The 19111-nt window shown below is 37.7% G+C and overlaps 5 protein-coding genes across 6 annotated transcripts; 4 read left to right on the top strand and 1 right to left on the bottom strand.

The window, feature by feature from the left end:
* Positions 1 to 367: 367 nt before the first annotated feature.
* Positions 368 to 5582, top strand: LOC104220327 (uncharacterized). The gene is made up of 9 exons (XM_009771173.2): positions 368 to 636; positions 1256 to 1891; positions 1991 to 2088; positions 2556 to 2909; positions 3057 to 3350; positions 3443 to 3688; positions 3779 to 4000; positions 4221 to 4791; positions 5081 to 5582. The coding sequence occupies exons 1-9, from the start codon at positions 384 to 386 to the stop codon at positions 5296 to 5298; spliced, it is 2892 nt and encodes a 963-aa protein (XP_009769475.1). The 5' UTR covers positions 368 to 383; the 3' UTR covers positions 5299 to 5582.
* Positions 5583 to 6365: 783 nt separating this feature from the next.
* Positions 6366 to 6995, top strand: LOC104220328 (uncharacterized). The gene has a single exon (XM_009771176.2). It carries the CDS (start codon positions 6366 to 6368, stop codon positions 6993 to 6995), a length of 630 nt encoding a protein of 209 aa, XP_009769478.1.
* Positions 6996 to 8083: 1088 nt separating this feature from the next.
* On the bottom strand, positions 8084 to 11766 carry LOC104220329 (mitochondrial arginine transporter BAC2). Of its 2 annotated transcripts, none has more exons than XM_009771177.2 (2): positions 11172 to 11766; positions 8084 to 9159 (listed from the first exon to the last, which is right to left on the bottom strand). In XM_009771177.2, exons 1-2 carry the CDS (start codon positions 11406 to 11408, stop codon positions 8443 to 8445), a joined length of 954 nt encoding a protein of 317 aa, XP_009769479.1. In that variant the 5' UTR covers positions 11409 to 11766; the 3' UTR covers positions 8084 to 8442. The 2 variants fall into 2 exon arrangements, with proteins under 2 accessions (XP_009769479.1, XP_070003927.1); XM_070147826.1 differs by lacking the exon at positions 11172 to 11766 and adding an exon at positions 10075 to 10535.
* A 642-nt stretch (positions 11767 to 12408) lies between these two features.
* On the top strand, positions 12409 to 13656 carry LOC138871968 (uncharacterized). The gene is made up of 2 exons (XM_070149896.1): positions 12409 to 12972; positions 13114 to 13656. Exons 1-2 carry the CDS (start codon positions 12409 to 12411, stop codon positions 13654 to 13656), a joined length of 1107 nt encoding a protein of 368 aa, XP_070005997.1.
* A 753-nt stretch (positions 13657 to 14409) lies between these two features.
* LOC138871967 (uncharacterized) lies at positions 14410 to 15006 on the top strand. The gene has a single exon (XM_070149895.1). It carries the CDS (start codon positions 14410 to 14412, stop codon positions 15004 to 15006), a length of 597 nt encoding a protein of 198 aa, XP_070005996.1.
* The last annotated feature ends 4105 nt before the right edge of the window (positions 15007 to 19111 follow it).

The raw sequence follows: 19111 nt of genomic DNA, 5'->3' as shown, positions 1-19111 counted from the left end.
AACTGTACTAAAAGTGCAAACGATTAACATTTACCATAAAATTTTTGAAACTTTATATAAAAATATACATATATATAGGTGTAATAATAAATTTGAAATAGCTACTCCTATAGTCGGTTTGGTTCGTTTTTTTTTGGATTTTTTCTGATTAAAACCAAAACCAAAACCAAACCAAATTTGATCGGTTTTTAAAATTCAAAAATAAAACCAAACCAAACCAAAAAGTAGCAGGTTTTTTTGGTCAGTTTGGTTTAGTTTTCGGTTTGATATGATTTTTTTGGGTTTTTATTAACACCCCTATTTGCATGTATGATATACTGGAAAGAGAAAAGAAAAAAAGACATCGTGAGCACAGCTAAGCGCGGGAAAAGCATCTGCCACAAATGCGCGCACACTTAAATGAAATGAGGAGCACTGAGTCAGTGAAAAAAAAGAAGAAACAGAAGAAAAGAAAAACCCTAATCCCTCGAACTTTAATTTGGGGAAGAAGCGGCGAATCTTTTTGGGTGGTAATGGAAGAGAGAAGAGAATTTCCGGCATTTCCATACGAGGTCTACTCCATTCAGCTTGATTTCATGAACGCCCTTTACCATTCCCTCAATAAAGGCGGTGTTGCCATGCTAGAAAGCCCCACTGGTACATATCTTTCACTATTTTCTTCATATATATTCACAGCTATATTCTGTGTATCTGTTTGTAATTGTACAAGTGCAGTTGTACCTATTAACACAAAGTAGTAGTAAATGCAACGATATGTTTTACCATATATTAAGTAAATAAAAATGTGCTCTTTCTAACATCAAAAAGAATTTTCACGTGCTTGGCTCATATAAAAGAATCAAGCCTGCACATTAGACTCTTGTTGAAGACATAATTACAACAACAACAACAACAACAAACCCATTAGTTTCCCACAAGTGGGGTCTGAGGAAGGTAAGATGTACACAGCCTTAACCCTACCCCGGAAGGGCAGAGAAGCTATTTCCGATAGACCCTCGGCTAGAGAACCGCTGAAACTAAAAAGGTAATTGCAACAAGTAGGAATAACAGCAACATAAAATAAGATCGAATCCAAGAGTACAGTGAAACTCCAGGTAGTAATAGCAATATATGACTACATAATTAATTATTTACTCTTTAACCGGCTTAACTTTTTAAATGAGATGGTTACACACTTCAAACAACTTTCTCTCTAGTAATTTTAATTTTTTATTTTCTCGTGTTTACTTAGTTGGTTTCTTAAACCTTTATCCAGGCACTGGTAAAACGCTCAGTATAATTTGTAGTGCCCTTCAATGGCTTCTTGATAGAAAGCAACAACAGAAAACACAATCGGTGTCTACTTCAAATTTATGTGGAAAACAAGAAGATCATTTGGGGGCTGACGATGAACCAGATTGGATGAGGAACTTTGTCATTAACAAAGACGCAAAATCGCCCGAGAAGAAGACAAAGGAAAAAAGGCAATTGGGATTCAACAAAAAAATTGATAGGAAGGGAAAAAGGGAAATTGTTAGAGATTTAATTACTAACGAGGGTGGGAAGGAGGAAGATATTGAGATTGAAAAGGTAAACAATTTAATGGCAAAACATGAGGTTGAGGGAATGGATGAAGAGGAGTTTTTGGTTGAAGAGTATGAGAGTGAAGACGAAAATGGAGGACAATCTAAAAGGAAGGGTGGTGGGGTTTCGGTTAATTCCTCGAGTGAGGAAGAAAAGAACGAAGATAGCATGGAAGATGAGGAGGAAGAGGCTAGACCCAAGATTTACTTTTGCAGCCGAACACATTCACAACTTTCACAATTTGTAAAGGAGTTAAGGAAGAGTAAATTTGCTGGTGAAGTGAAGGTTGTATGCTTAGGGTCTAGGAAGAATTTCTGCATTAATCAAGGTACTCAAGATAGTTTGCCTTTCGAGCTTGTTGTTCATTTGCAAGTAAAAAGTTGCAATCTTGTGAAAAAAAATCATGGATCTGTTGTTTTCATTTCAGAGGTGTTGAAGCTAGGCAACTCCACTCAGATAAATGAGAGATGTTTGGAGCTTCAGAAAAATAGGAAGAAAGAAAATTCTAAAATATCTAAAACCAAGGTACTAGCTGGACTCTCAACCTGTTTCTATTGACACATGTGAGTGTCCTTGTTAACGCATAGATGTCTTACCGACAAAGTGTATAATTGTGTTGATAGGAAGCTGTTCTATATTAAGTAAGCTGTCTTATGTCATCTCTGGCATAAGCTGATTTAAATATCCATTCTGGTAGTACTACAACATACTTTTCCCAGTTTAAATAGGTTATAACACAAAGTTAGAAACCTTTTAAAAATATTTGTGATTATGCAACAGTTGGACGTTCGCTGACGATTACAATGCCAATGCTTCTCAGAAACATGTTCCAATTGAATCAGTGTTACAATAACTTTGACACATTATACGATTACTTGACTTGTTACCTAAGGAAGTCATGGACTGTGTATTTGCTTAGATTCAGCTTATGATAAATACTATTATGCTCCAAATTAGAACTTCTTAGCTTCATTTGCAAAGCTTATATACAGAACATCGGAGCTGTTGGCAGAGCGAGGAGGTCCAAGACTTCCTCAGGGTGCCCAATGCTTAAAAATCACAAAAGAGGAAAAGAATTCCGAAGTGAGGTTTCTCAACAAGGGCCAGTGGATATTGAGGATCTTGTTCAGATTGGACGTGACTTGAAAACTTGCCCTTACTATGGTTCAAGAAGCCTGGTACACACAGCGGATCTTGTGGTTCTTCCTTATCAATCTCTTCTTTCAAAATCATCACGTGAATCACTTGGTTTAAGTCTAAAAGATAGTGTTGTTATCATAGACGAAGCTCATAATTTAGCTGATTCTCTCGTCAGCATGTACGACTCAAAAATTACATTGTCACAGGTATGAAACATTTTTAATCATTGCCGTCAGACACTCTGAACCATCCCATCTGGCACTACCTAACACTTTAATATTCTTTTCTTTGTGTTTTACATCCAAGTATCTCACTTGAAGAAGCATCCAATTAATTGATCTGCTGTTTTCCAGTTGGAACTTGTGCATTCTCACTTGGAGAGTTACTTCATACGGTTTCGCAATCTGTTAGGGCCAGGCAACCGCAGGTATATTCAAATAATCATGGTCCTTACTCGGGCTTTCCTACAAGCTTTGGGTAGTGAGAATTGTCAAAGCAGCTTTGACTCTGTTTATAATGCTGAGGGAAGTAAAAGTGGCTTTGATTCATCCATGTCCATAAACGAGTTCCTATTTGCCCACAATATTGACAACATAAACCTGTTTAAGCTCTTGCGGTATATAGAAGAAAGCAATATAATTCACAAGGTAGACCATTTTTAAATCTTTACTCGTTTTTCATCTATCTATCTCTATCCCTCTTTAATACCATTTAGTTTTGAAGATCTTTGGGCTCTCAGGTATGTGGATATGGACATAAATTAGCTCTCTCAGAAGAAGTTTCAGCATTGAAAAATGACGACAAAGGCAGTCATGATGAAAGTGCATTATCTGGTTTCCGAGCATTAGTTAACATATTACTGTCACTAACAAATAGAGATGGTGATGGAAGAATAATAATATCAAGGACAAGGCCAAAATGCCCCAAGCAACAAGGAGGGTACTTGAAATATGTCATGCTCACAGGAGAAAGGATATTTTCTGAGGTTTGCTAGAAACTTCATATTTTTGCATCCCTAAATCTCTTCAAAAAGGTGTTTATGGAAAACAATTTGATTCTGCACTACTACGTGCAGGTCCTCAATGAAGCTCATGCTGTCATATTGGCTGGTGGGACTTTGCAACCCATAGAGGAAACAAAAGAACGCCTGTTTCCTTGGTTACCGCTGGATCAGTTGCATTTATTTTCATGTGGTCATATCATCCCACCTGAAAATATTCTACCAATTGTTGTTTCTCAAGGGCCTTCTCGCCACTCCTTTGATTTTAGTTACAGTGCCAGAAGCTCATCAATCACGGTATACATAATCTTCCATCACATATGCTTGTTTTAAGTTAAGAATTCTGCAACTGAATTCTCCTATTGCCTATGAATGTGCTACATTACCCCAGAAAATGTCAGATTCCCTGTTTCACTTTAATTTTGCAGTTTAAACAGCATTTTTTGCTTTGGGATTAGAATATTACCCTGAAGTTAACTACTCTATCTTACATACTCATGAACTCATGTTATTTCAGATACAAGAATTAGGGCTTTTGGTCTCCAATTTGGTAAATGTAGTTCCTGAAGGCATGGTTATTTTCTTCTCATCATTTGACTACGAAGGCCAGGTCTATGATGCATGGAAGGAGTTGGGCATCATTGGAAGAATTATGAAAAGGAAGCGTATATTTAGAGAACCTAGAAAAAGTACAGATGTGGAAATTGTTTTAAAGGAATACAAGGAAACAATTGAAGCACTGTCCCATAGCAGTTCTAAGCAGGACCCTGGATCACGCAACGGTGCAATTCTCCTCGCTATTGTGGGTGGGAAAGTATCAGAAGGTATCAACTTCAGCGATGGGATGGGTCGATGCATAGTCATGGTTGGATTGCCCTATCCTAGTCCAGCTGACATCGAGTTGATGGAGAGAATTAAGCATATTGAAGGATTTGATACTTCTAGTGGTAAGAACACCAAATTTCAGGCTCCAACGAGCTGGTATAGTGGAGATGCTCAAGCTGGGCTTGACATCCTAAAAAGCTGCAAGCATAGAGGGAAGCAGTATTATGAGAATCTTTGCATGAAAGCTGTGAATCAATCAATTGGTGAGTGCTATGTCCAACTTGTCATTGGATTAACATTTATGCAACCGAAAATAAAAACGCTCTTTCTCTGTTTCAACTATTTCCCCCCTCGTTACTCTGCTCTCGCAGATTTTCCTTTACTCTAGAGCCCCTCCAAATAGCTGCAATAGTGATGATATCTTGATCCTTAAGTATAATTTAATATCTGATATTATGTACTGAATTACCACTTTTAATGGTCCTTTAGCATTATTCATATTCTTTTTTGTGGATCTTGATATTCCAGTGCTGTTTTAATCGTCTGCTGTAGGTAGAGCAATTCGGCATATTAATGACTATGCTGCTATCCTGTTAGTTGATACACGCTATACATTTGATTCTTCTGAAAGAAGCTCCTCCCACTCAACCAACAAGCTCCCGCTGTGGATTAAAAGCCGTCTTGTTTCTGCAACGAAGAATTACGGAGAACTCCACAAACTGCTGCATCAATTCTTCAAGTTCCACAAAGGCAAAGAGGACATAGAGTAAGAAGTCGTGGCCAAATTTGACCTCATGAAGTAATGTATTGAGGCACAAGTTGTTTTTTTACTAAGTTATCAGTTTATACAGGGATAGTCCTTTTTGTATCAACTAAATTGATGCAATAATTTTTGGATGTACAGCAATGATAAAGTAAAGATATTGATTTAATCTGCCAAGTCATTTTCATTTTATCTCATGATTGTTGTATATGTATTACCAAAAAAAACCCAGCTCTAAAGGCACTTGACACAATTGATACAAACAGTAATTCTTACTCGATTAAAGGGAAATTCTGGCCTTGCTTCATCTATTACTTGGGGTCCCAGTGGTCTAAAACTGCATGAGTGTAATTTAGGTACTGCTTAATTATATGTACTAATCACTTTAAGCATCTGCCAACTCACCGCTCAACTTTCCCTTTTTCTTCATAATGAATGCTGCGACACTTTAAACAGCATGACAGTCAAAAGAGTGATCAAGGAAATAGAAAAGGTATACTATTAGGAAGAGGCCCTAGGAGATCATGGTTTGAATTCCAGCCCGTGCACTAAGCTCCTACTATGAGCGGGTCCGAGAAAGGGCCGGACCGCAGGATCTATTGTACGCAGTCTTACCCTGCATTTCTGCAAGGGATTGAATTCCAGCAAAGACAAAAAAATGCTAGGTGATTTTTTCTAATCTGCTTAAATCTTGGTGCGCAAAATTACTGGATATCTCTCCTGGAGAGGTATTAGGTACCTGAATAGATCAGTCGAAGTACATCCAAGCTGGCCTCAACACCACCGTTATAGAAAAGAAAGATATATTGGGAAGCAATAACTAAATCAAGGAAGTCAAGCTTAGAAAAAGATGTATTGGGAAGCACAACTAAAGCAAGGAAGTCAAGAAGAAAAAGAGCAGAATGTCCCTCTGAATTTCATTGCATTTTGGCTTTTTGTCTTCAGTTATGATAAGAAACTCGAGCCCACCTGTCCCCATCTCTTTAATTAGTACATGTTAAAAACCATTTAGGCATCTAAAATTTGAGGAATACAAGTTGCATTATCTCTTGCTAAGAAGATAGTGAAAGCCACATGGGGGAGTTGTACAGAAAGACAGTAAATCCACAAATACTACTTAAGAAATCCTTCAAGAAGACAAAGAACCTCCTCCTCAAAACTCTACATAATCTCAAGTCATTTCTCTTTAAAGGTCACCATAAGTTACCTAAAGTTTGTCACTTTAATCCCTTCTTCTCTGGCAGCAATCGAATTCCAAATAGCATAATTCAAGAGTTGGATGATTTCTACAGAGACTTTCCTCAACAATGGGAACATTGTGACCATAATGAGGTTCCAGAGAGAAATAATATTTGTGAAGAATCAGTAGAGAACACTATGGAAAATCAAGAAAGAATGAGAAAAGAGGAGAAGGAAAGAGCAACATTTAATGAAGAAAATATAGGAGAGGCTTTTCTTCAAAGCACAAGTAAAGGTCAGATTTTAGCACAGAAGATGAAGGAATTAGATTTGTTGGATGAGGAAGATTTGGAACAAATGCTGGACATAGAAGAAGTGCTACACTATTACTCTCACCTAAACTGTCCATTTTACCTTGACATTGTTGACAAGTTTTTCATGGACATGTATACTGAGTTCTCACTTCCACAGCCATTCATCAATATCAACGGTTCAATGCGAAGTCTTGGTCCTATTGAGCTCTAGAAACTACTGGATTTTTCGTCGACTCTCTGTGTCTTTGTATGCCAGTGCAATTTTCCAAGCTAGCCAACTTCTTCATTGTCTGTTCAATTCAAATGGATTCCTATATTGAGTAATTTCAGAAAATCCTTGGATCTCTATTTCTTGATCAAGTTTCTTTAAGAAGTGAGTTATGTGACAGTAGTACATTCATTATTTATATTTTGGATGGCATTTGCTCTATTAAGTGTAATGTAGCAGAGTGATTATTGATCTGCACTATATGCCGCGAAGAGAAATATGAACACATTCTGTCCTTGAAGCTGTTCTACCTCATTTATCTGCCATAAAAGAATACCTCTCATTTTCCCCAGTTTCCATTCTACCATTCTAATAAAGGGCAACCCGATGCACTAAGCTCTTGCTAGGGGAGGGGGATCCGGGGAAGGGCCGGACTACAAGGGTCTATCGTACGCAGCCTTAACCTGCACTTCTGTAAGAGACTGTTTCCACGGCTCGAACCCGTGACCTCCTGATCATATGAACTTTACTAGTTACGCCAAGGCTCCCCTTCCATCCTACCATTCTAATGCATGACATTATTGTTTTGCTATAGATAAAAACCACCTGTTGTGACTTTAAATGAAGAAACATGGTCAATGAAGATGCCGACCCCAACTTGTTTGAGACTGAAGCATAATTGTTGCTTACCGAAAAAGTAAACCAAGAAGGTGGATATTAAACATATGATATGGCAAAAGAAAAAAAGAACATTGAGGACATTGAAGCCTCATTACATCCAAGTTGGTTCTATAATAAATCTTCTTTATCATGATGTTCACTATCATTCTCTAAATTGATCAACATGCATTCCTTATTAACTTTCTGAGAAAGCCAAGCTATAAACCATTTGGGACTGAGGCTTTGTCATGGGTAAAGAAAGTAGAAATAGCTAGTCAGATTCAATGTTTACCTTTTCTAGCCGATATACATGGATTATACATTGATTATACACAGTTATACATATATTATATGTCCGCTGACTATTTTCAGTTTAAGAGATTAGGTGAGCTACTATTTGGGTTAATTCTTCAAGTAGGGGAAACCATAAGTAACCAAATCCAATTTCAATTTCCATTTAGGCTATAAACCATATAATTGCTACAATGAATAGAATGGCACAAGTAGACACATTGGCAAAGGTGCCAAGAATCATGCTTTATGTTTGTTTCTTTGTAACAAACTGTCAACTGAAGATCTGCTTCTGCTTTGACTGGATTAGATCCAAAGTCCCTCTTATAGAAACTGAAGCATGCTTAAAATTTTCATCTTGCTTTCGTCGCACATCCAGTAGCTCTTTCTTTAACGCTGTCTTTTCGAGCAAGATGCACTTTTGACCTGTTTTTATCTAGTATTAAGTACCAGATGGAATAAACTAATGACGCGACACACCTCAATGACTACTTCTGTATCAGAATGTATTTTCAGTTTCAATGTTGGCGTGATTATTGTTGTTGTTGTTGTTGCTGAAAAAGAACCTCAAGGCAGTTTCATAGGCAGTGAATATAGCTCCATTCACTACAAATGCTCTGGCAACAGCAGTTCCCAATCCTCGCCATAGCACACTGTATCCCTCTTGTTTCACACTTCGCCTAAAGCAATCAACAATGCCAGAATATCTCGAGGGTGTAGATTGTGACTGAGCTTGCAATCTGGTTTTAATAACATCAACAGGATAACAACTTATCCAACTCGCAACTCCTGCTAGACCACCTGCTATAAGCATTGTTCTAAAACTCTCTTGGCCATTCTTACGACATCCTGGATGAAGCTTCTCTCTCACATACTCGTAGGTCCAAAAGTATAAGCCATGAGCTGGTGCGTCTCTGAGTACTGTAATTGTTAATCCGCGATAAATTCCTTTCCAACCTTCTTGTTTGAATATGCTTCTTGCAACATCTGTTGGACCCCTATAACTAGTTATTTGATTATTGTTGTCAGGGATACTTCTCCTTTGCAACTGAAGTCGAATTTTCACAAGTTCGACAGGAGTGAGCATTAGGCTTTGTATTGCTCCTGTGCCGAATCCACCTAAGGCTACTCCTTTGTAGGAGGGCGGGTCACTGGCTGGAACGTTCCTGTCAAATGCTCGCGATAGCACTGCATAAATCTGAAATACCATGGCATTCTGCAATAGCAAGGAAACTAATTTACATAATTGTAGAAATCAAGATGTCACTTCTATTCATGAAATATTTAGACAAGAATAAGGGGAGCCTTGGTGTAAATTGTAAAGTTGCTGCCATATGACCGGGAGGTCACGGCCACAGCCTCTTGCAGAAATGTAGGGTAAGGCTGCTTAGACCCTTGTGGTCCGGCACTTTCCCGGACCTGACACATAGTGGGAGCTTAGTGCACTGGATGTCCTGATTAAGAGTAACTTAGGAAGATCAATTTTAAACAATAATCACTCTATGTTCTCTAGATAATGGACTCCCTAAGAAGTGAATAATAAAATGGTAGCCCGCCTTCACTGACTAGAGAGTAGATGATGAAGGAAAGATGCTATTAATAAATGAGTCAACAACCGTATATTTTAGAATTCTAAAATTCAATGCTTATCCTGTTGATCGTATAGTAACAGGGGAAGAGGGAACTCCAACAACAACAACAATCCAGTATAATCCCACGAGTGGGGTCTGGGGAGGGTAGTGTGCACACATACCTTACCCCTACCCTAGGGTAGAGAGGCTGTTTCCGATAGACCCTCGGCATCCCTCCCTCCAAGAATTCCCCGCCTTATTCTTGGGGTGACTCGAACTAACAACCTCTTAGTTGGAAGCGGAGGGTGTTCACCGCTAGAGCAACCCACCCTTGTCGGAAGAGGGAACTCCAACAACAACAATCCAGTATAATCCCACGAGTGGGGTCTGGGGAGGGTAGTGTGCACACATACCTTACCCCTACCATAGGGTAGAGAGACTGTTTCCGATAGACCCTCGGCATCCCTCCCTCCAAGAATTCCCCGCTTTATTCTTGGGGTGACTCGAACTAACAACCTCTTAGTTGGAAGTGGAGGGTGTTCACCGCTAGAGCAACCCACCCTTGTCGGAAGAGGGAACTCCAAGTCTCTAAATTCTGAGATTTGATTTGTGACCATTAGTTGTCACCAAATTTGACATGTGAACTCAAGGAAAAGCTAACGTGCCAATAACTGTCTGTGTTACTATTATTGTTTTGTTTAGCAAGTTTAATTTAGTATTAGTTCCGTGACACACAAAAACTCCATTCAAGGGCCCTAGAGTCTTTGTTTCTTTGTTTGGTAGGTAAAAAAAATAGAGTAGTTGTTATTGGATCTATTCATTATCACCACGTAATATCCGTGTCAATCCTTAACGATGTACGTATTACTTTTAGTGATAGTGACAGAAGTTTTACCAAGAAAATGCTCTGACTTCGTACCTTGGGCGAGAAACAGGGCAGAGCTAGATTTTGAGTTACGGGTAAGGCAAAATCAGTAATTTTGATCCAAACTTTGTATTTATCTTAAAAAATGAGTATAAATTATATATTAATTTAGAACCCAATAATTTAAGAAAACTAAAATTCTAAATCCATAAACTTCAAATTCCGGCTTCGCCTCCGAAGAAAGTGGGATTAACCTATCGTCAACATCCCCTTCATCTCAAATCAGGGCAGAGATAGTGTATGATTAACGGGTTCGGACAAACCTAATAGTTTTTGCTTAGACCCTGTTTTGTATTAGAAAATTCACTAAACATATATAAATATTATAATGCGAACCGAATGACTAAATGAGTTATGAGTTCGGTGGTAGGTTCGGAACCCATAAACTTCAAATCATACCTTCGCCTCTGTCTCAAACTAATTGGAATCGATTATACAAAGCAACAATACACATTTAGCTATATTCGAGCTGATTTGCCAATAAATAAGGTTAACATAATTATCCTAAAACCATATACATAAACAAGATAGATAAGGTTTGCGTACACAATACTCTCCTCACACTCCATTTATGAAATTATACTGGATTTATTGTTCTTGTACAACAACGACAACATATACAATATTATTCGACACCGTGAGATTTGGGCAGGATAGTGAGTACGAAGAAGACCGCTTTTGTAGTTCTTACAGAGGAAAAAAAAAAAAGGAAGGGGAAGAAGAAGAAATGACCTGAAAGGTGACAGAAGCGAGAGGAGCAGCCATGCCTCTGTAGAGAGACAAGGGACCTTCAGTAGCGGCGACATGACGGAGGATGGTGAAAGCAGAACCTTTTTGTGTAGAATTCTGTTGACGGACTCTAACGGTGTCAAGGGGATATCCAGATACGATACCAGCTACTCCTCCAAATCCACCAGCCACAAATTCTTTGCCCCAACTGCTTGCTAGAAACTCTGGCCAGAAATCCATGTCTTCATTAATTCCCCAACTCAAAATCTTATATTACTCTTCTTCTCTTTTCTCAAACTGAAAATACAAAAGAAATCCTCTCTTTCCCCTTCTGCCCAAGCTTATCATATGAAAGTAGTTTCTCCTTTGGTCTTTGTAATCTATTAATGCTACAGACTACAATCTGACCTGCTTAAATAATATCTCTCCTTTTTGTTGCTGACAAGCAAAAGGTGATGTAAATTTCGATAGTGGCATGAAATAAATAGCAGCTTATAAAACTAGTCGTGGGTTTCAATTTATATTTGATTGAGCAAAAAGTTGTAGTGAGAAAGAAAGATTTTTGAAATTTGATGCTTCATAAAATATGGACATTTGTGTCACTGTGTATTATTTTATTTTAAGAAAAATAAAAAATTTAAAGTTGAATTATATTTAAATATTAGAAGATGATACACCCTCCATCATAATTTATGTGGCATTCTTTCTTTTTTTAAACCGTCCAAAAAAAACAACAACACATTTCCCTATTAAGAAATAAATTATTTTTAGAATTTATATTTTACCTTTAGCGAATTGATTACAGGTATACAAATAATAATGGTTTATTTAAATCATATTTTTAAATTTCATTTTGTTTTCTTTTTTAAACTTTGTACAGAATTAAATACCGCTACAGTGGCTTTGGTGAACGATGGTAGGGTAAGGTCTTGCCCTCACGAGTATCAGCGCGGGGAGGGGCGGGGGGAGGGTAAGGGGGTAAGAGGGCTAAGGGAGCTACTAGGCTGAGAGTGAGGTCTTGGAACATAAGAATTTTGACTAGAAAATCTGTAGAGTTAGCAAATATTCTCGAGAAAAGAAAGATAAATATAGCTTGTGTATAGGAGACTAGGTGGGTAGGAGATAAAACGCGAGATGTAGTCAGTTTCAAACTTTGGAATTCTGGGAGGGTGGGGGCAGGAACAGGGTAGGTATCTTGGTTAATAAGGACCTCTGTGAACTAGTAGTGGAGGTTAGGAGGATGAATGACAGGTTGATGACTATTAAGCTAGTTGTTGGAGGCTTTACTTTGAACATAATCAGTGCGTACGCACCCGAAGCATGCTTGGATGAGGAAGTCAAGAGGCGTTTTTGGGAGGATTTGGATGAGAAGGTATGTGGTATCCCGCATACCGAGAAGCTTTTCATAGAAGGAGATTTCAACGGCCACATTGGAGCGAAGTCTAGGGGATATGATGATGTGCATGGTGGCTTTGATTTTGGAGATAGAAACGGAGTAGGAACGTTTATACTGGACTTTGCTAGAGCATTTGATTTAGTGATAGCAAACTCGAGTTTCCCGAAAAAGAGGGAGCACTTGATCACCTTCCGAAGTTCGGTGAGTGAGACTCAGATTGATTATTTACTCTGCAGGAAGTCCGATAGAGGTCTTTGCACGGATTGCAAGGTCATCCCGAGTGAGAACCTCTCGACCCTTTATAGGCTCCTGGTCATAAACCATGAGATCACAAGGAAGAGGAGGAAGAGGGCGATCAAGTGGGGAGCCTTAACGGAAGCTAAAGTACAGGAGTTAGGGGTCAAGCTGGTGATAATGGGAGCTTGGAGGACTAGTGAGGACGCAAGCGCTATGTGAACCACGACTGCGCAATGCATTAGGGAAGCCGCGGGAGAGGTATTAGAGTTCTCAAAGGGTTACTCTGGTGGTCACAAGGGAGATAGGTGGTAGAATAGAGAGGTGCAAGAAAAAGTTAAAACCAAGAAAGCAGCGTATCTGAAGCTAGTGAAAAGTGTAGACGATGAGGAGAAAAAGGCGAATAGAGAGCATTATAAGTTGGCTAAGAAAGAGGTAAAGCTAGCAGTTACGGTGGTCATGACTGCAACTTTTAGTCATTTATATGAGGAACTCGAGGGCCGAGGTGGGGATAATAGGTTGTTCAGGTTAGCCAAGACGCGAGAAGGGAAAGTGCGAGACTTGGACCAAGTGAAATGCATCAAGGACGAAGAAGGTAAAGTTTTGTTGGATGGGGGGCTTATCCGTCGGAGATGGCAGACCTACTTCCATAGTCTCTTGAACGAGGAAGGGGACATGAGCATTGTACTGGGTAATTTGGAAATCTCTGGGAGTCGTTGTGACTTTGGGTATTGTAGGCAGATTAGAGTTGATGAAGTGGAGAAGGCTATGCGTAAGATGAGTAGGGGAAAAAAGACCGGGCCAGATGAAATTCCAGTGAAGTTTTGGAATAGTGCGGGCAAGGCAGACTTGGAGTAGCTCATTAGGTTATTTAACATCATTTTTAGAATGAAGAAGATGACCGACGAGTGGAGGTGGAACACGATAGTTCATGTATACAAGAACAAGGGTGATATCCAAAATTGCAATAACTATCGGGGTATAAAGCTGTTTAGCCATACTATAAAAGACTGGGAGAGAGTGGTGGAGCTAAGGGTGAGGAGAAGTGTGTCTATTTTCGAGAACCAGTTTGGGTTTATGCCGGGACGTTCAACTACAGAAGCCATCCACCTTGTTAGGAGATTGATGGAGCAGTATAAGGAGAGAAAGAATGACTTGCATATGGTGTTCATCGACTTAGAAAAGGTGTACGATAAAGTTCCGAAGGAGGTTTTGTGGAGATATTTGGAGGCTAGAGGTGTACCTGTTACCTGCGTTAGTTTGATTAAAGACATGTATGATGGAGTAAAGACCCAAGTGAGGACGGTGGGTGGGGGCTCAGACCATTTTCCAGTTATGATAGGGTTGGATCAGGGGTCGACACTCAACCCTTTTTTGTTTGCTCTAGTGAGGGACGTACTAACGCGCCATATCCAACAAGAGGTGCCGTGGTGCATGCTCTTTGAAGATGATATTGTACTGATTGACGAGATGCGAGATGGTGTGAACAAGCAATTAGAGGTATGGAGGCAGGCCCTCGAATCTAAAGGTTTCAAGTTAAGCAAGATTAAGACATAATACTTGGAGTGTAAGTTCAGTGGCGAGACTCAAGGAGGGGAAGGGGAGGTGAGGATGGACTCGTGGGTCATCTCTAGGAGAGGGTGTTTTAAGTATCTTGGGTCTATTATTCAAGGAGATGGGGAGATTGATGGAGATGTCACACATCGTATTGGAGCAAGATGGATGAAATGGAGACTCGTTTCCGGTGTTTTGTGTGACAAGAAGGTGCCACCAAAATTTAAGGGTAAGTTCTACAGAATGGTGGTCAGACCAATGATGTTGTATAGGGCTGAGTGTTGGCCAGTCAAGATCGCTCATGCCCAGAAGATGAAGGTAGCAGATATTAGAATGTTGAGATGGATGTGCGGGCACACCAGGTTAGATATGATCAGAAATGAGGTTATTTGCGACAAGGTGGGTGTGGCCCCTACTGAGGACAAGATGCAGGAAGCGCGGCTCAGGTGGTCTGGTCATATGAGGAGGAGGAGCACAGACGCACCGGTGAGAAGGTGTGAGAGGTTGACATTGGAGGGCCTATGTAGAGGTAGAGGTAGGCCAAAGAAGAGGTGGGGTGAGCTGATTAGGCAAGACATGGCGCAACTTCAGCTAACTGAGGACATGCCCTTTGATAGAAAGATATGGAGGTCGAGGATTAGGGTAGTAGAGTAGGTAGTATAGAGTATTCATAACAGTAGTATTGACACGCAATCTCGTTTTCTGTTGTAGTAGATTTTTATGACTAATCGTCGTTTTCTTTTATTGTTGATCACCTTACTGTCTTATTGTTTTTATTATGCTTTTGTATGGCTTTTTAATACTGTCTCTTCTTGTCTATATTTTCATTAATATGGTGTTTATGCTTTTTTGATCCGACGGTCTATTGAAAACGACCTCTCTATCCTCACAAGTTGGGGTAAGGTCTGAGTACACACTATCCTCTCCAGACCCACAGTGTGAGATATTACTGTATATGTTGTTGTTGTTATTGTTATAAATACCGCTACAAAAGTGGAGAAAGTATTTTTCTTGAACAAACAACAATAAATACACCACATAAATTTAGATACAAGTACTCAAATATTGAATTGGTGACTGATAATATGCAATAACTATCACGGATCCTATGATGAATTTGATATTGGGACTCGTTTCTGATTCTACTCTGCACCTTTTTGTTTGGTTCTTAAATAGTAAGATGAGTTGTGCACGGCCTTGAAATTTTGAAAATCAGTTTGCAAAATTTTATTTTTCCTGCCCACCGAGGAAACGACCAACCACCTCTTTCTCGTGGAGCCCACAGAAATGCCAGGTGGACCAGTAAGATTTTAGAAATAACAATCAAGGGATGGTCCAGGACGTGTGTCAGGCCCAGCTTTTTCAAGCCCATAATAAAGCCCAAATTACGTTTCCCAGTAAACCTAGTTGTGCGTACTGACGTTAGCTATCAATATCCACCATCTTTTTTTGTACTAAAGTACGAATACTAAATTTGGATTCATGCAAATTAATTTCCACTTTCTACAAATAAGTAGAATATATATATATATATCAAATTATTTAATTTATTGTCTCAATTCAGACTCGATATCCTAGTCCTTTTTAAACATACTTAGGGGTCATTTGATATAATAGTGGGATAAACCAAGATATCATAGGATTAGCTATCCCACCTACGATATGCGATAACTAATTCTACCATGTTAGCGTAAAATTTATCCTAAAATTAGTTAATACAGATAATCAAATATGAGATAAATACAATCTCATATTTGATTTTCTTGGTTTATAATATAATAGTCATACTTTTATATTAAAATTTTCAATGTATCAAAAGACTGTATCAGAATGTCATTTGCCAGAAGGCAGTACCAGAATGACATCACCTTTGATGATCCTCTACCTCAGCAAAATGCTAGAAAATGAAAGCTATAATATATTGAGTGGGCTCGTAATGAATAATAAGTATAGGAAATTGCAATCTTTTTTTCTTTTTAACTATAGTTAACTGGAGAAAGAAAATCTATGTGATTAACTAAAGAGTGCAACAAAATTTAGACTTGCGATTCTATCTTTCGAATTGTGATATTACACCTGTTTGAATAAAAGTCTTGCATGCAAATTGTTAGTATATAGTATATGGCTATGTTGGTCCAAAAAAGGTTCTACTTACCAAGACGTGACCTAATCTCTCTTCCAAACTTATAAATTAGCTTCAAGTTATAACATGTTACCGGTAAATATCTATTCATATGAGTGTTTATACCAAACAAATAAATATATGACACACATTTTCATAAACATAATTATCACTGAAGCATAATTTATTATTGTATATTTTCACCTCAATCTATAACTTAATCATGGTAAATTAATATTATGATTTGGGGTAAGCACCTGGTAGAAAGTTTTTACTGAGATGTGACCTCTAGAATGGAGGTGTCCAATTATTTGAGTTGTTATATATGTTACTTAGGAAAAGCAAAGTATTGCTTGCACCTTTGAAATAGTTTTGCTTGCTGGATGATGTCATCCAAAATGTTTTCGAAACGGAGCCATGACATCAACAGACATTTTGACCATCAAAATCGGATTTGTTCTCATATATAGCCCATATGTTCATTATTCTTCAGGAATAATTGCTCCCACAGCCACAAGGCTGCCTCAAGTTGGGCTCCTATTAGTCATAAGTAGGGGTGCTTATCGGGCGGATTGGGCAAATAATTATACTTAACGGTTCGGTTTACGATTATCGGATTATAAATATAGTAATCCGCTAGCCATTCAATAAGACAACGGGTGGATTGGTATTAGATTAACAATTATCGTACGGTTATTGGACGACTTATCGACTAAACCAAATAAATTTTTTTTGAACAATCATTCAATCAATACCAAGACTACACATACTGTCATACACATATTAACCAACATATATTCATTTCGTCCTTATATTCTCACACCTTCACTTTACAGTTTACACACCCCAAATATACGCAAAATGCATAACACATGCACATTCTAGGCATTCTCAATTACACATACATCGCATTTCATCAATACCAAGATTACACATATTATCATACATATATTAGCCATATTTGGAAAACCAGAAAAGCACATTAGTTCAGTAATCAGTCAAACTTTCAAAAGGACATTCATTCATAATCAATCAAACATTCACATTCATTCTTCACAAGAAAAAAGGACATTCGTTATTCCAGAAAAGCAGACGGACAAAAATGACATAAAACTAGACAATAGGTTAAGCTGTTAATATAACGGTAAAATTGTAAATATAAAAATTCTTAACAGATTAACGGTTTCCCGATAAGAAAATTGAGTAATCTGCCCCCAAACCGTTAAGCCGCTAATTATAAAATCTCAATCCGTTCCCCATCCATTATCCCGATAATCCGATACCAATAGGCCAATAAGTCATTGGTTCGGTTCGATTAACGATTTCGGTTTGGCTTTGAACAGCCCTAACCATAAGCACCAAATCTAGAACCCTTTTGGATTAGCTGATAGTAAATAGCTGATAAGCTTGAAGTACTGAAAAACATTCTTAAGTGCTAAAACTGATTATTTAAATAAGCATTTACGTGTTTGGATAGACGTGTTGAAACTGATAATAAGCAGTTGATGTATTTGGTAGAAAAGTACTGATAAGTTATTATTTTATTAAAATGAAAATATCCTTAAAATTTTTACAAATAAATTAAAAAGTTTCTTTGTAAATAAAATGATGAACAACGAACATGGAATGAAAAGAAAGTTAAAAAATTTATTTTGGAAAAACTATTTTGTGAATTAAAAAATATTATTAAGGATAAACTAATAAAGCCTTGGTCAAAATAAAAGTGCTTATAAGCTAAAAACCATAAATTGGGGGTGATCAGCTTATGACTTATGGCTGATTTTAGCTTTAAGCACTTTGGGTATTTACCAAAAGCGTAGATAAGCCAAAAATGCTTATAAACCAATTTGACTAGCTTATAAGCTTAGCCAAATACTCTTTTAAACAGTAAGGAGTCGTTTGGTAGGATGCATTAAATAAAATAATGCATGCATTAGCTTTGTGTATTAATAATGCCTTGTTTGGTACGCATTTTGAACCTATGCATTAGTTATACACCATATTTGGTATTATCCTACGCATAACTAATGCATAGAAAACCATGGTATTAACAATGCAATGGATTTTAATGCATGCATTAGCTTAGTTAAAGGCAAAATTGTCCTTCAAAATTTATGCTTAATTAAATATGTTATTATATTAATGCAAGTTTGAAATAATCCAAATAGTGAGAATAAAATTATATCCCTAGTAAATAAATAAATATTTAGCATATTTTATTTTTTGTAAATAAATATTCAGTTCTATACTACAATATGGGTAGACAAATCAAATAATTTTTTTTAAAACTTTTTTCATATAAAAATATTCCTCAACATATTTTTCTTTAAAAAGATAGAGTGATGGAATGATTTTGAGTGCATGTTTGTAAACAAATAATTCTTTTAGAAATTTTGTAATGTTTTAATACATCAAACCAAATAATGAATAAGAAATATGTCAGTATAATTAATATACCATATTTAGCATTATTCTTATGCACCCTACCACCCCTAAGCAGTATGATTTTGATGAGAATATGCCACCTGAAGTGGGTGTTGCCAATCCAGCCTCTAGGACAAGTGGGGCAAAATTTAAACAAATAGGTCGCTGATACAATATGCGATCTACAGTTAAATATTACCACGAGCCTTTTTA

Source organism: Nicotiana sylvestris, chromosome 6, assembly GCF_000393655.2.
Source record: "Nicotiana sylvestris chromosome 6, ASM39365v2, whole genome shotgun sequence".
NCBI lineage: Eukaryota > Viridiplantae > Streptophyta > Magnoliopsida > Solanales > Solanaceae > Nicotiana > Nicotiana sylvestris.
This window is presented reverse-complemented; position numbering and strand designations above follow the sequence as displayed.

What these genes read in the sequence shown, in the direction of transcription:
- LOC104220327 (XM_009771173.2), top strand. Translation starts at nt 384, where the DNA reads ATGCGCGCACACTTAAATGAAATGAGGAGCACTGAGTCAGTGAAAAAA. An exon ending in CTAAAATATCTAAAACCAAG is followed by an intron (nt 2,089 to 2,555) that starts GTACTAGCTGGA and finishes GCTTATATACAG; the next exon opens with AACATCGGAGCTGTTGGCAG. An exon ending in AGCTGTGAATCAATCAATTG is followed by an intron (nt 4,792 to 5,080) that starts GTGAGTGCTATG and finishes CGTCTGCTGTAG; the next exon opens with GTAGAGCAATTCGGCATATT.
- LOC104220328 (XM_009771176.2), top strand. Translation starts at nt 6,366, where the DNA reads ATGGGGGAGTTGTACAGAAAGACAGTAAATCCACAAATACTACTTAAG.
- LOC104220329 (XM_009771177.2), bottom strand. Translation starts at nt 11,408, where the DNA reads ATGGATTTCTGGCCAGAGTTTCTAGCAAGCAGTTGGGGCAAAGAATTT. An exon ending in TCGCTTCTGTCACCTTTCAG is followed by an intron (nt 9,160 to 11,171) that starts GTCATTTCTTCT and finishes TTGCTATTGCAG; the next exon opens with AATGCCATGGTATTTCAGAT.
- LOC138871968 (XM_070149896.1), top strand. Translation starts at nt 12,409, where the DNA reads ATGAATGACAGGTTGATGACTATTAAGCTAGTTGTTGGAGGCTTTACT. An exon ending in AGGAGTTAGGGGTCAAGCTG is followed by an intron (nt 12,973 to 13,113) that starts GTGATAATGGGA and finishes GATAGGTGGTAG; the next exon opens with AATAGAGAGGTGCAAGAAAA.
- LOC138871967 (XM_070149895.1), top strand. Translation starts at nt 14,410, where the DNA reads ATGGACTCGTGGGTCATCTCTAGGAGAGGGTGTTTTAAGTATCTTGGG.